This window comes from Crinia signifera, chromosome 8 (genome assembly GCF_055691185.1).
Source record: "Crinia signifera chromosome 8, ASM5569118v1, whole genome shotgun sequence".
NCBI classification, from domain to species: Eukaryota; Metazoa; Chordata; class Amphibia; order Anura; family Myobatrachidae; genus Crinia; species Crinia signifera.
Genome location: NC_139224.1, coordinates 6294868 through 6308926, shown reverse-complemented (window position 1 = coordinate 6308926; position 14059 = coordinate 6294868). Strand labels below are relative to the sequence as shown.

General features: G+C 48.1%; 1 protein-coding gene across 3 annotated transcripts in view; it reads right to left on the bottom strand.

Moving 5' to 3' along the window:
• Nucleotides 1-14059, bottom strand: part of PLXNA1 (plexin A1) — a 223188-nt gene that overhangs the window by 182964 nt on the left and 26165 nt on the right. For all 3 annotated transcript variants that reach the window (XM_083155655.1, XM_083155654.1, XM_083155656.1), the window contains exon 2: nucleotides 12521-13842. In XM_083155655.1, coding sequence (XP_083011781.1) covers nucleotides 12521-13687 — 1167 coding nt within the window. In that variant the 5' untranslated portion in view covers nucleotides 13688-13842. The remainder of the gene's footprint in view (nucleotides 1-12520; nucleotides 13843-14059) is intronic.

The following is a 14059-nucleotide window of genomic DNA, read 5'->3' as shown; positions in this document are numbered from 1 at the left end:
GCCCGCGAGGGGCGGCGGTACGCGTCCTCCGACCTTTTCATGCCCTACTATCCACTAGGGCGTGGAGTGAGAATAGAATAGTGTGGCGAGCGCAGCGACGCGGATACCTGTGAAGGCCGCGAAGAGACGCGTTTACCTGTGAAGGTATCCGCGTCCGCTCGCCACGCTTCGGGCTCGGTGGCTCGCTGCGCTCGCCACACTATTCTATTCTCACTCCACGCCCTAGTGGATAGTAGGGCATGAAAAGGTCGGAGGACGCGTACCGCCGCCCCTCGCGGGCTCGCTGCGCTCGCCACGCTTCGGGTTCACGTTGATCGCAGGGTGGCGTATAGTACTTTTGGGGGGACATTTCACTGGTCAGTGTGTTTTTTGGGGGGTTTCTGGCCCATTTACCATTGTTCCCTATGCTGATTTTGTTAAATTCATCCATTTAACATTGTTTCCTATGGGGAAATCGGGGGCATCGCGTCTGGACCATTTGACCATTTTTAAGTGCACACGACCCGATTTTTCACTGTTTTCAATGCATTTCGATGAAAAAATCGGGGGCATCGCGTCGGTCGCGTCGCAGGGCACTAAAATTACCCCCGATGGACAAGATATGTGGCCGTGCTAGGAAACAAGTACCCAATTCTGTTCTGTAGGCACCAGAATAGATCTCTCTGGGAACTTGATAGTTTTCCCCTTTGGTTATTTCAGCCTGGTCTTTACATCACCAGACGCCATTGTATATTGTCCAGAAATACCTGTGTGTTGTTTTGATTCCTTTGCATAATACTTTCCCCAGTGAAACCATGATTGTCATGCAGGGTAAATAAAATAAACTCCTAGAAGGGGTTAAATGAAGCTGGCGCTGCTGCCCCTTTATTCCACGGGATAAGCCTTTCCAACTCTCCCCAGCTGCTCTGCCAGCGGGCTTGGCTAATATTTACCATGGCCGCCTCAGCAGAGAGCCAGGTTGCTCAGGCCAACTTAGCCCCAGACAATTTTCGGTCGGACACAAAGGGGCTATCTGGCAGGTGCAACAGAGGAAGGACGCAGGAGGGGGGGGGGGCTGTGCGTGCTGGGGCCTATTCAGTGGGTGTACAATAAATCAATAGATGAAATGGGGCTGCTTTTGCAGAAAGGCGAGATGGATCACATGTAGCGCCCTGATGCTCAGTCGCTGGCGAGGGTATAATGTGTGTGCGTCACTGGCGAGGGTATAATGTGTGTGTGGATCTCAGCTATGTATACAGTATAAGTGTTAATAATGAGGTAGTCCGGCCAGAGGCAGCAATGTGCGTGTTCCCTGCCAATAGGCAGAGCAATTACACCACCGCAATAGCTGCTGGAACAATAGGCCCCTATCATCGCAACCCTGAGCTAAATAAAAGCAGACAACAACATATAGTGCAAGCACACATTCTGTGGGAACAGGCGACGTGAGAACAAACTGCGAAATGGGGGCATACAAGACGACATGAGGCACTTGCGCAGTCGAGGCCCTATAAAAGCACATCAGCCAATCAGCTAATGAGCGGCTTGTGACATCACGAAGCAGGCCGCAAAGGGCCCCTTTAAGAAGAGAGCGACATATTACACGCGTGGTACATGCTCTGCTGTTACTATGCCCTCACTGAGAAGACAGGGAGGAGGGAAAGGCCCACTACAGCCTGCTGGAGCTGTGCCATAGATCCATCTTGCCACTAAGTGCTCTGCTGACTGTATTAATATTAGGAGATCAGGGAGGAGGCGGGAGACCTCCACCAGGCTCAGCTTTATAAATCAACACTACCTCACTGGAATGGCCGGCGTGTGATCCCTGGGACAGGGGAGATTTCCCACACGCTGCACCAAACGCACGTTCACCTACACACGTGTGGAAATAGGTCTAGGGGATTAGAGTGATCAAATACTACACCGGTACATGAAGGACAGGGCGGGGGCAGCCATGTTGGTGGGGTAATCCAAAATTCATCCAATCAATTACCACTATCCAGCGGACGTACAGAAGTCCCTGCGAACCAAACCCCAGTTTCCCTGGAATCGGTACATCTGTCAGAATGAACTTAGGTCTACAGTCATTAGGTCGACTGGCAGGAAGGTCGACCTGACTTAAGGTCGACATGGGCCAAGGTCGACATGACTTAAGGTCGAATTTGCATAAAGGTCGACATGATGAAGGTCGACTGGTCATAAGGTCGACATGGGTTTTTCACTGTTTTTTTATCCGAATGTCGACACAGTCGACATGGACACAGTTGGCAATGAGAATCGGACCCTCGCATCGCTCGCTTCGCTCGCAATGCTTCGGGCACGGTGGCTCGCCACAGCTGTAATAACCTTCTCCACGCACTAGTGGATGGTAGGGCATGAAATACCACCTGTCGGCACATGTCGGCTCAAAAAAACAGTGAAAAACCCCATGTCGACCTTATGACCAGTCGACCTTCCTCATGTCGACCTTTATGCAAATTCGATCTTAAGTCATGTCGAACTTGGCCCATGTCGACCTTAAGTCAGGTCGACCTTCCTGCCAGTCGACCTAGTGGGGTCGACCTAATGACTGTAGACCTAAGTTCATTCTAATAGATGACCGCTTCCCGTCCCCCTAAGTACCTAATTATGTGATCACTAGCGACACTACAGAGGAATGAGGTACAATCCCGTGGGATCCGGATGATCACTTAATAGGAGGAGATGAGTTTTTCACAATTTTTTTTCTTAAGATTTTTTGGGGTACTTTCATACTTTAACATCCGCATGGATTCCGGTTGGTAACGATAAACCTTTCCTGAAGCATGGCGGGAAAAGCGTTACACGTATGTGCGATCCATGTACTAAAGCGTTAACATAAAAACAAAATGTGAAAAACTAATGTCAACTTTTTCATGTCAACCTTTTCCATGATGCTTGTGTCGGTTGTCGGTTTATACTTTAAAACCATACCCCAAATCCAGTATACCAGGAACAAGTGACACCCCTGAGGTATGAGGTACAGCTGTCACCCAAGTCAGTCATATACTGGAGGTTTCAGGCAGCAATCGTTTATACAAAGTCTCCAGTAATAGGTAAGATGGCAGCTACCCCACCTCAGGCCAAACAGCATTAATGGAGGAGACGGCCCCCAATGCATGTTGGGAAACTTTACATGATCCTACTACATGCAGAAGACAATGAGGTTATCGGTGCCTCCTTTGTATGCATATTAGGCGTGATGGGCCTAGTAACATGTCTCATTCCCCTCAGTATCCCCGTGCAGCGAGGGAGAGTTAATATTCTGCCGAGCGCCTTCTGCGACATGGCCTACCCTCCGAGCGACACAAGCTCATCCAGCCAGCGTTAAAAAGGGGATGGCAGGAATGGAGTCGGGAGCTGGGAGATGCGCTGATCCGTGAAATCACTTTATATCACTGCCACCGAGGGATGATAGATGTTGCCACAACAACCACAGCTCCCATCGGCCCCTGACTGGCAGTTCAAAGGGTTTGAGGGGATTGTGAAGATGCAGGCGGGAGAGCAACGGGATTGGGCCATGCCAAAGGGTTAACGTGAAAGTTCAGAGCATGAACCTGAAGAAAAAAAACCACTAAGAAAAAAAACCCACAGCGGGACATACAGAAGGAACGCACGAGTGTACACGGTGACATATAAAACCGCCGTATAAGTCAGTGTTTTAAGGCCATCCGTGCATAAGCAAAGGTGACTTAGGACATTATTCTGGTTGACTCGCAAGGCTGCATATTTGGAAGTCTACGTCGATACAAGGTAGTGTCAACATTGCGACACTGAATTGTGGAGTTCACGACGCAAACCTGGGGCGGACATTTAATTTGCCAATATTTGGGTATGACCGAGTCTGTGGTGCTTTCTTGTATCTGCCCGGTGGTTGATGCAACTTGTGTAACAGAATGGGCCACTGTGGAGTCACCGGTGCCAGAACCCATCTATGGTGTAGGTGGCGCAACAGGAAACTGCACCCTACGTGCTCCACCACCTCTGCAAGGCATCATTTTAACACCCACCCCCATGAACCTCATGTTGTACGCGGAGTTCCATCGCGCAAACGATTTATCGCTCGCTCCGCAGAAGCAGACAGACATCGCCCATTGGGTCGTCTTAATGAATATTATTCTCCTTACAGCCTGCTCCATCATAATCCAACGACTTTCGGCTTGTAGGGGATAACTGTGGGGGATGAGGCCATCTTAAATTATGCGTCCCATTCGGTTTACTCAATAATTATAGTAAATATGCCAGACGAACAAAGTGGGCCGACCATCGGACAAAGCATTTATGACAAATGGCTGATTCATCGAGGGTGCGCCAGTGTGGGGGCCGTCAGAACGGGACCAGGGCTGATACGGGTGAGTGGCTCGGTAAGGGTGAGTGGCTCGGTAAGGGTGAGTGGCTCGGTAAGGGTGAGTGGCTCGGTAAGGGTGAGTGGCTCGGTAGATCAGTGGCAGTCCTTTGAGCCTGAGTAGGGTCCTCTCACGCCAAACCCCACAGCAGAGTCCTATCCTCAGTTCTGAGCCCAACGTGGCGGCGGTGGTGGCTCATTCTGCGCCGTCAGATCCCTCTCTCAGGCTCCTGCATGTGTGACATGAATAAAGCCGCCACCGCCGCCGCTGCTGCTGTTTACTACACTCCGGCTTTGTCTCAACAAACTCTCTGGGAAATGACAAATACAGCTGCACACCAGCAAAAACCCACCACAGCAGCGAGTGCTTCTTCGCCGTCAATAAATAATTACACTGACAATTAGCTCATTAACATCGTTAGGGATTCTCTAGCTAAATATTCTTACTCTCTTTCCCATGGAAGTTGGAAATGCAAAGATACCAATGGGGGGGGGGTTGTGCTATATGCAAGAGCAAGGCAGACATTATGGCAAATGTGAAATGCCTAACCTCCCCCACCTCTCCTGCCTAACCTCCCCCTCCCCCACCTCTCCTGCCTAACCTACCCCTCCCCCATCTCTACTGCCCAACCTACCCCTCTCCAATAAACAATACACAAATTGTTTAAGGTATTTAAGGGGTGGTATCCCTTAATGATTACCCGTCCTGCAGGACTGAGGCGCAGGAGGTGGTGACTACCTGTTATTCTACCCCTCTCCCACCTCTCCTGCCGCACCTACCCCTCCTCCCACCTCTCCTGCCGCACCTACCCCTCCTCCCACCTCTCCTGCCTAATCTAGCCCTGCCCCACCTCTCCTGCCTAATCTACCCCTTTCCTACCTCTCCTGCCTGATCTACGCCTCTCTCGCCTCACCTACCCCTCCTCCCACCTCTCCTGCCTAATCTAGCCCTGCCCCACCTCTCCTGCCTAATCTACCCCTTTCCTACCTCTCCTGCCTGATCTACGCCTCTCTCGCCTCACCTACCCCTCCTCCCACCTCTCCTGCCTAATCTACCCCTTTCCTACCCCTTCTCCCACCTCTCCTGCCTTAACTACCCCTTCTCCCACCTCTCCTGCCTGACCTACCCCTCTCCCGCCTCAACTTCCCCTCTCTCACCGAATCTACCCCTTTCCTACCTCTCCTGCCTGACCTAACCCTCTCTTACTCACCTACCCTCCTCCCACCTATCCCGCCTAATGTATCTTCTCTACCCTGCTATCCTGCCTATCCTACCCCTCTTCCATCTACTCTCCTCCATTCTCCTACCTAACCTACCTCAGTCCCACCTAATGTGTCTACTCTACCCCCTTATCCTACCCCAATAACTCCTTTCCTACCCCTCTCCCACTTAATATTCCCTACTAGTCTAATGTTATCTACTCCACTCTCCCTCATTATCCAACCGAACCTCGCCCTCTCCCACCTACCCTGTCTCATTTACCTACCCCACCCTTATTCAGCCGAATCTACCCCGCTCCCTCCTCTCCTGCCTGACCTACCCTTCCCCCACCTCTCCTGTCCAACCTACCCCTCTCCTGCCTCACCTACCCTACTCCCACCTTTCCTGCCTCACCTACCCTACTCCCCACCTCTCTTGCCCAACCTACCCCACATTATCCTGCCCAACCTACCCCACTGCCCCCCCTTTATCCTGCCCAACCTACCCCACTCCCCCCTTTATCCTGCCCAACCTACCCCACTCCCCCCCCTTTATCCTGCCCAACCTACCCCACTCCCCCCTTTATCCTGCCCAACCTACCCCACTCCCCCCTTTATCCTGCCCAACCTACCCCACTCCCCCCTAATCCTGCCTAACCTACCCCACTCCCCCCTTTATCCTGCCCAACCTACCCCACTCCCCCCTTTATCCTGCCCAACCTACCCCACTCCCTCCTTACCTGCCCAACCTACCCCACTGCCCCCCCTTATCCTGTTAAATTTACCCCACTGCCCCTTATCCTGCCTATTTTACCTACTGCTTCATCTACCAGATAATATCTGCAGACATTTGCACATAACTACCGGACGCGAAGATCACTGTCCTACACATGTCCACAGTACAATGATTGTGTGGGCTGAAATATCTATCACTTTGTGCCTCAGGCTCCATAGGAATCCATAGACCTCTCTCCGGAATGATCCAGGCCATAACATAGGAGCCTACCCTGTGTACAGCAGATGGGTGCACTTTAAATACAACTAGAATTGCACCAAGGCAGAATCCCAATGAGCCGCAGTGCAATAACTTATGTCAGCTCCTTGCCAGGCAAAACTGTAGGTCGCGGAAATCATTGCTCAGCAGTAAGTCAGACAGCGGTGCGCAGGGCTCCAGTTCCAGCGTGCAGGAGAACACACAGAGGTTATTCTATACTATAGTCATCCGACATAAAAATAAGCTCTAATAGGCTTTACACACACCACAAGAATGTAAGCTCTTGTGTCCAGGGCCCTCTGTCCACCTGCTTTGTTACAGTCATGTAATTTGCATATTGTATTTCTGTATCCATGTCAGTATAGCCTTATAATCTGCCTTATGTTATTTACTTATGTAGTGTTATGGAATTCTAGATAATACGGAATGGGATCATTCGTCAGACTGCATTTAGGTCTACAGTCATTAGGTCGACCCCACTAGGTCGACTGGCAGGAAGGTCGACCTGACTTAAGATCGACATGGGCCAAGGTCGACATGACTTAAGGTCGAATTTGCATAAAGGTCGACATGAGGAAGGTCGACTGGTCATAAGGTCGACATGGGTTTTTTACTGTTTTTTTTTATCCGAATGTCGACACAGTCGACATGGACACAGTTGGCAATGAGAATCGGACGCTCGCAATGCTTCGGGCACGGTGCCTCGCTGCACTCGGCACACTATTTTATTCTCCCACCACGCCCTAGTGGATGGTAGGGCATGAAATACCGCCTGTCGGCACATGTCGGCTCAAAAAACAGTGAAAAACCCATGTCGACCTTATGACCAGTCGACCTTCCTCATGTCGACCTTTATGCAAATTCGACCTTAAGTCATGTCGACCTTGTCCCATGTCGACCTTAAGTCAGGTCGACCTTCCTGCCAGTCGACCTAGTGGGGTCGACCTAATGACTGTAGACCTAAGTTCATTCTAATAGATGACCACATCCCAGATAATACATAAGAATTTCATGTTACTACTTGTGATGTCATAAACTATTTTGGACTCTCTGTCCGACCGACACTTAATATCAAAAATGACTACAAGAACCCAACAACTATTCTATAAGCATGAGAATCAGGTGCGCCTCTGATGTCACTGGTTCCTATAAATTTGATTTCTTCAATGCTATTGATGATGTCACACAATTGACATCACATACGTAGCTATACAGTAACATCAGATCTGTCAAGTGACCCTCGAAACCGGAACCCACTTAATGCAGCTGAAAAGTGGGGTCTGTAGCTCATCACAATCCCCCCATCTCTCCGTCCTCTTCCTGATTATTCCTACCCATCGCAGATTCCTTGCTTGGCTAATTTCCCAGGGGGGCGCCGGCTGAGTGACAACATAAAGTTAATAAATGATAATTAGCGCCAGGAGAGCGAGAGAGGGAGAGCACCACACCGCTTTCAGCAAATCCTTCAGTCCTCGCTAATGATGGCCTGGCAGGGGGAAGATTAATCCAAACCCCGGCCCCTTCCCCACTGACAAGTCATGGGGTGCAAAATGCAAGCAGGATGATCCTATTAACTAGCTGGAGAGGGAGCATGTAGGCTGCTCGGGAACGGTGCGTGCATGTGTGTGCTCTATACCACCAACTGGAACCTTACCAGTTCTATCGGAGTGGAAGGACAACTCAGAGTGAAGTAGACACTAGAACAGGGACTTGCTGTAAATCCCGGACTGAATCCCACAGTCCGCTCCTCCGAACCCCAGGACTAGCTCCAGAAAACAAAAACTCCTCAGAACCTAAAAAGTTCAAATGCAATATATCCTTGGATCATAAATATACATCCAGACCATACGATGACATCACTTTTCTGTGTGGGCCATAAAAGTGCCTCATTGATGTCACCAGGTCCCTGTAATTGGAGGGGATGCTTTCTTAAGAATACGAATGGTTCGGCATACAGTGATTGTGCAGACGTTCAGCTCTGACCATTGACATGCGGTGTGTGGGAACGCCGGCCAGCACATAAAGGCTGGCATCATGCAGAGGGATCCGGGACATAAATGGTCACGGGGTAATCACCTGGAGAGTACAAGGGCTTTCCCGGCCTGTCCTCTGGGCTCTGCCAGCGCCGCTGTAACAATTCCATCATTTGTCGGCAATATTAAATTAGTTTGAAAACAAAATCGAATCTCGGAGCGCAGAAGTTGCTGCCGGATAAAATCCTCTTTAGCCGGTCAGCCAGCTGTTACCCGTCTCACTCACAGAGGTGGGGAACGGCGGCGCACCGGGAGCTACATTTCTATGTCCGACCTGAAGCACACTATGGCGGAAACTCTTCAAACTAAACTAGGGTAAGGAGGGGGATTTAGCATATCACTTAAAAAAGAACAAGGGGAGAAGTTTCCCATAGCAACCAGTCAGATTCAAGGCATCATTTCCTTAATACATTCTATCAAGTGATTGATGGCCTCTAATTGGTTGCTATGGGCAACACATTAACTTGCCCCATTCAGAAGTCCAACTCTGGGGGCAATTCAATCCCGGACAGGTAGAAATATCAGCAATTTCCAACAAGATTAGGTCAAATTGACATTCGACCTATTCAATGTCGGGCCCGTTTTTCCCGACTGTCGGAATAGATTCGGACAGTCGGAAATACCCATGGATCAACAAAAACGTCCAGGATTGAATACGGATGCCCGATATTTCCACCTGTTTCAAATAAGCGATTGAATACCCCCTATACAGCTTAGCTACAATGTGCGCAGTGACCACAAGCAGGGCTCAGAGAAGGGTACAGATAAACATCTATACACATACATTTTTATAGGGATTACTTCCTGCAATGGGCTCAATTCCATGACGGGATTAGCCCACTCCGACTCAGTAGGGGGTTTAGACGGCCGTCATTGTTATCTAATCACTGTTATCAAAAGGCCCGGAGTACAAGTAAACATGTCTGTGTAGCAGACCCTCAATGGCACACAATGCTGACATTTATGGGCCAAGTCAATATCTATTCAGTCAATAGGATCTAGTGTCATTAGTACCTTGGCCATGTTTGCTCACGTGAAATGGACATCCCATCCCTAGTTCTCACTTCTGTAGATGCGTACGAGCCTGATGACATATCTTACCACGACCCTACAGCTGATTGTTTACTCACACGCACTAAATTTGCACCATTATCCTTATTCGTTATTGAATTATACTCATCTGTCGGCCATCTTGTTTACTGTCTCCATGTTATGCTCATTGCATTCAAGTAGGTCAGAGATTCCCAAACGCAGCCATTACTGCCCAGGTTGCGAGACTATACATGGTTGAGCACAGGTGACTTAATCAGTACCTCAGTCAATGTTATTTAGCCACCTGGTCTTAAGCATGGATAGCCTTTAAATCTAGACTGTAATGGCGGTGCTTTGGAAACTCGCAAGTAATATCCGTAAGGCTAGCCGGCCCAATAGAATCAGTGAATAAAACGATGGTGAAGACTGAGGCAGTGAAAGAATGAATGCTTGTGGGTGAACCAACAAAATGGCCGTATCCGCTACGCGCCAGGGACAAGTCCACTTCAAGTCAACCAAAGGAACATAACATTCAAAGTATCTTCAATTGCCATTTACAAGGACACGACTTGTGTGGAAATAATACAGATAACTTGTAACAATACTCCCCGGTGACTGGGTTCTTAATTATCTAGATTAGGCCTCTCAAGCATGATAAAATTCTACTTACACAGCAAAACAAATTTATTCTAAGAATAACACTTTGCTGGGCAGATGGGAACGGCGAGGGGAGAGGACACGGAGCTGAGCTGCAGCTGGCCCCTGGGGACACCTGAGGCGTGAGGGCTGCGAGTGGCACAGTGGGTGAGGAGGAGAAACAGCGCTGCCCTCTCTCTAATCCGCAGCTACGGACACGGGCTCTCTCATGTATGTTATTACTGTGATTTGCAAACAGATTATCGCCCCCGGGAATTCCCAGGAGTGAATTAACCTGGGCTGCAAATCACAAAAATAAACAATGCAATACTATTAAAGGCTGAAATGTTCCACCATTGCCTCGCACTATCTGAGGGGAATAAAAAGAAAATGATTGGAAGGGAGAGGCAACTGACTGGCATTTCCGTCCATTTCTCTGTCAGCGTTTATGGAACGGCGCTGGTTTGGAGACCACCTCATTTTAAGCACCGAAATAGCTCTGGTTTCTATGGCCAGCGCCCCGTAGTCAAGTGACAGGGTGTAAATCAGATATCACGTGAGGGCTGGTATACTGAGGTCTGTATCTCTATATGTCGGCTATATATTACACTACTGCATACGTTGTGCTTATAAGGACATTACCTCAGCGCATCTATAAAACGACAGCGGAGAGACCAGAAGACGTATGGCAACAAGGCAGGTGCCACCAGCAGCGAGAGGAGCGATGTGCAGCCAGGTGCCGGCAGCCGTGTAAACCGGTGTTACTCTGTGACAGTCACTGCTGCAAAATCAGGCTAACGGTGGCAACAGATGCTGCACTATCGCTACTGGCAAGATGGCATGCCATTAAACAAGATGGAGGATGCATGAGGAAATTCCATTGCTGGCCAGCATCCAACTGGATATGAAATGATAGACAGAATCGGAATTGTTGCTATGGGCAACATTCTTTTTTAGTCACTTTACTAAATTTACCACATAAAGGGCCAGATGCATCAAGCTTCAAAACGTGATCAAATGGAGAGCGATAAACCACCAACCAATCAGCTCCTACCTGTCATTTTTCAAACCCAGCCTGTAACATGACAGGTAGAAGCTGATTGGCTGGCTGGTTACCACTCTCCACTTTATCACTTTTGGAACCTTGATACATGTGGCCCAAAGTCTGGTATCATTACCACCACACTTGGTTGCTACGGGTAACTTATCGACTGGTTCGATTTTACTCTTAACTGCTTTATACAGCACCCACCAAAGCAGATAGATAGATAGATAGATAGATAGATAGATAGATAGATAGATAGATAGATAGATAGATAGATAGATAGACTTTCCTGCTTTACTTCAAAAGGTCCAATTAGGAATTTTCCCTATCAATACTATTTTCTTTTTGTCAATTATATACTTGTAAATGTCTTAATATGATGTTCGTACTAAGGGCCTGATTCAGAACCGGTTAGCAAAGCTGCAATTTTTGCAGATGGACAAAACCATGCTGCACTACAGGTGGGGCAGATGTAACATGTGCAGAGAGTGTTAGATGTGGGCGAGTTATTTGTTCCTGTGCAGGGTAAACACTGGTGGCATTATTCTTATTAATGCAAATTTACATTTCAGTTTGAACACACCCCACCCAAATCTAACCCACTCTGCACCATTTACATCTGCCCCACCTTTAAAGATCATGGTTTTGTCCATTTGCAAACACAATGTGCGCTGCGATCGGGGTGCAGACATTCGGAAATGGTGATTCTGATGTATAGGAACAGAAGTTATTATTTTTCATGGGTCACGGTTACCCTGCTTCCAAAAATAAAATTTCCTTCATTTGTTTAAAATTCCAATGGTAGCGGATGTTCAGCGGAGGTCCCGGGATGCTGGCTGACTTTTTATTTTTTGCAAAAGCGGCAATCATTTACAGATTATGGTTTTGTCTTATAAAGGATTGCCACACTTTTAAAAAAAAAAAAAAGTCTCACTTTGGCCGGGATCTGGCACCTCCGGTAAACTCCGTATTACATCCCGCCTTTGAAATTACATTCAGCCCATCAAGCTCAGCCAATCATCTTCTGACCACATAATCCGCCATTGAGATACTGATCTTGTGAATTTTAACAGATTGACATTGGGCATTGGTGTAGTAGTGGCCACCCCCACTGCACTATCTGACCAATATCAGCTGGCATATCAGAGTTTTCAGGTACACCAACGTGAGAACCAGGAACCTAAAACCTCAAAGCCTGTAAACCAACATTGCTAGTCCAGCACATGCAGAGAACTTACCGAATTAATGCAAATCAGCTCCTTGTTTAAGAGCCAAGGCAGGGACAGTTTCCCTTCGCCTCTGTAACAGGACTGAATGCGTTCCTTAATTTTATCCTTGATCTTCCCCAAGGTGAACAAACAGAGGACAGACTCTTTGGGTGGTTTGACTCTATTTTTCTGCCCCTGTGAGAAGACGGTGAAAAGAATGTCTTCCCTTTCAGAGATGCCCAACTCTTTGGCCAGACGTTTACCAGGCTTGCTCAGGTAGGCATCCTGTATAAGACGATATTCCACGCCATCCTTCATGCAGCCAATGGGGAACTCCACGTAGGAATAGAACTTTGGGTCATCAACGCACAGTCTGACAATTTTGGATGTAAAGAACTGTTCTCCGGTGGAATCCGGTGAAGTCAACTGCGTGTCTAGCTGTAAGGTCAAGTAGTAGACGAACTGCTCGCTGTTGAAGCTGTATACATAGTATATATCAAAGGTGGGGAATTTGGACAACGTGTCTGAGGGGATCTTGAGCTGTGAAGACACAAACTCATCCTGGTAGACAAAGCCAAACATCTCCGCATTCTCTTCGCTGGCCAACAGTTTCCGACTGGAGAGGGTCGGGAAGTATTCGGACTTCCCGTCTATGGGTGTGCCAACAAAAAGTTTGTTCTGCCCATTGGGAACCTCAATAATAACTCCAGACATGGTCCCAGATTCATTAACACTGGAGAGGTAGTGCTCTTTACGGTGGTGGGGTTCGCCTTTCTTGAAGAGGTCACCAAGACGCAGAAACTGGCATATGCCCTGAGAGGCGCTGCCGCAGGCTATAAGCCGGTCCAAAGAGTAGTCCACTAGCAGCAGCTTATTAACATTATTAGTTGTGACGAGGCTATGGGAGCAAGACTGGACACTGGGCGGAGGGTAACACTTCTCATTGTCCTCCACAGGTCCCGTGACATGGACGCGCAAGAGGGTCAAGTTGCTCGAAAGTTTGAAAATCCTGTTGACAGCCCCCAAATACACTTCCCCGGTTTTATTGTGCACCACCAAATGAGTCAAGCTCCAATCACTGCCCACGAAAGTTCTAAATGGCTTGGGGGATCCATCCCCAGGAAGAATCCAGGTGCCCCCCAAAAATAAAATGGTCCATAAATGGAAAGGAAGAGGTTTGCTTACTTGAATCCTCATTTTCAATAATAATAATAATATTATAATAATTATAGCAAAATAAATTAAAGGATTTGGGGATTGGGACAATAAAAAAAAATAGGATTAGGTTTCAAAATGTATTTCGGCTAAAATCCTCATTTAGGGCATGGTCCAATCCTTCAGCCAGAAGATACCTGCAGAAAAACAAAGAAAACAGCGTTTAGATTAATCTGTCAGCAGTTACATACAGAGAGTTTATCAAAGAGATTTGGTTTTCAAAAAAACAGGATATTGATGCCTTAATTGGGCCACAGGCTCTGATCAAAATGGTCGGCTGCATTCAGTGAAGTATTGGCTCGAGCTAGGCAGCCATTTTGTGACCGAACCAAAAAGCTGCCTATCAATTAACCA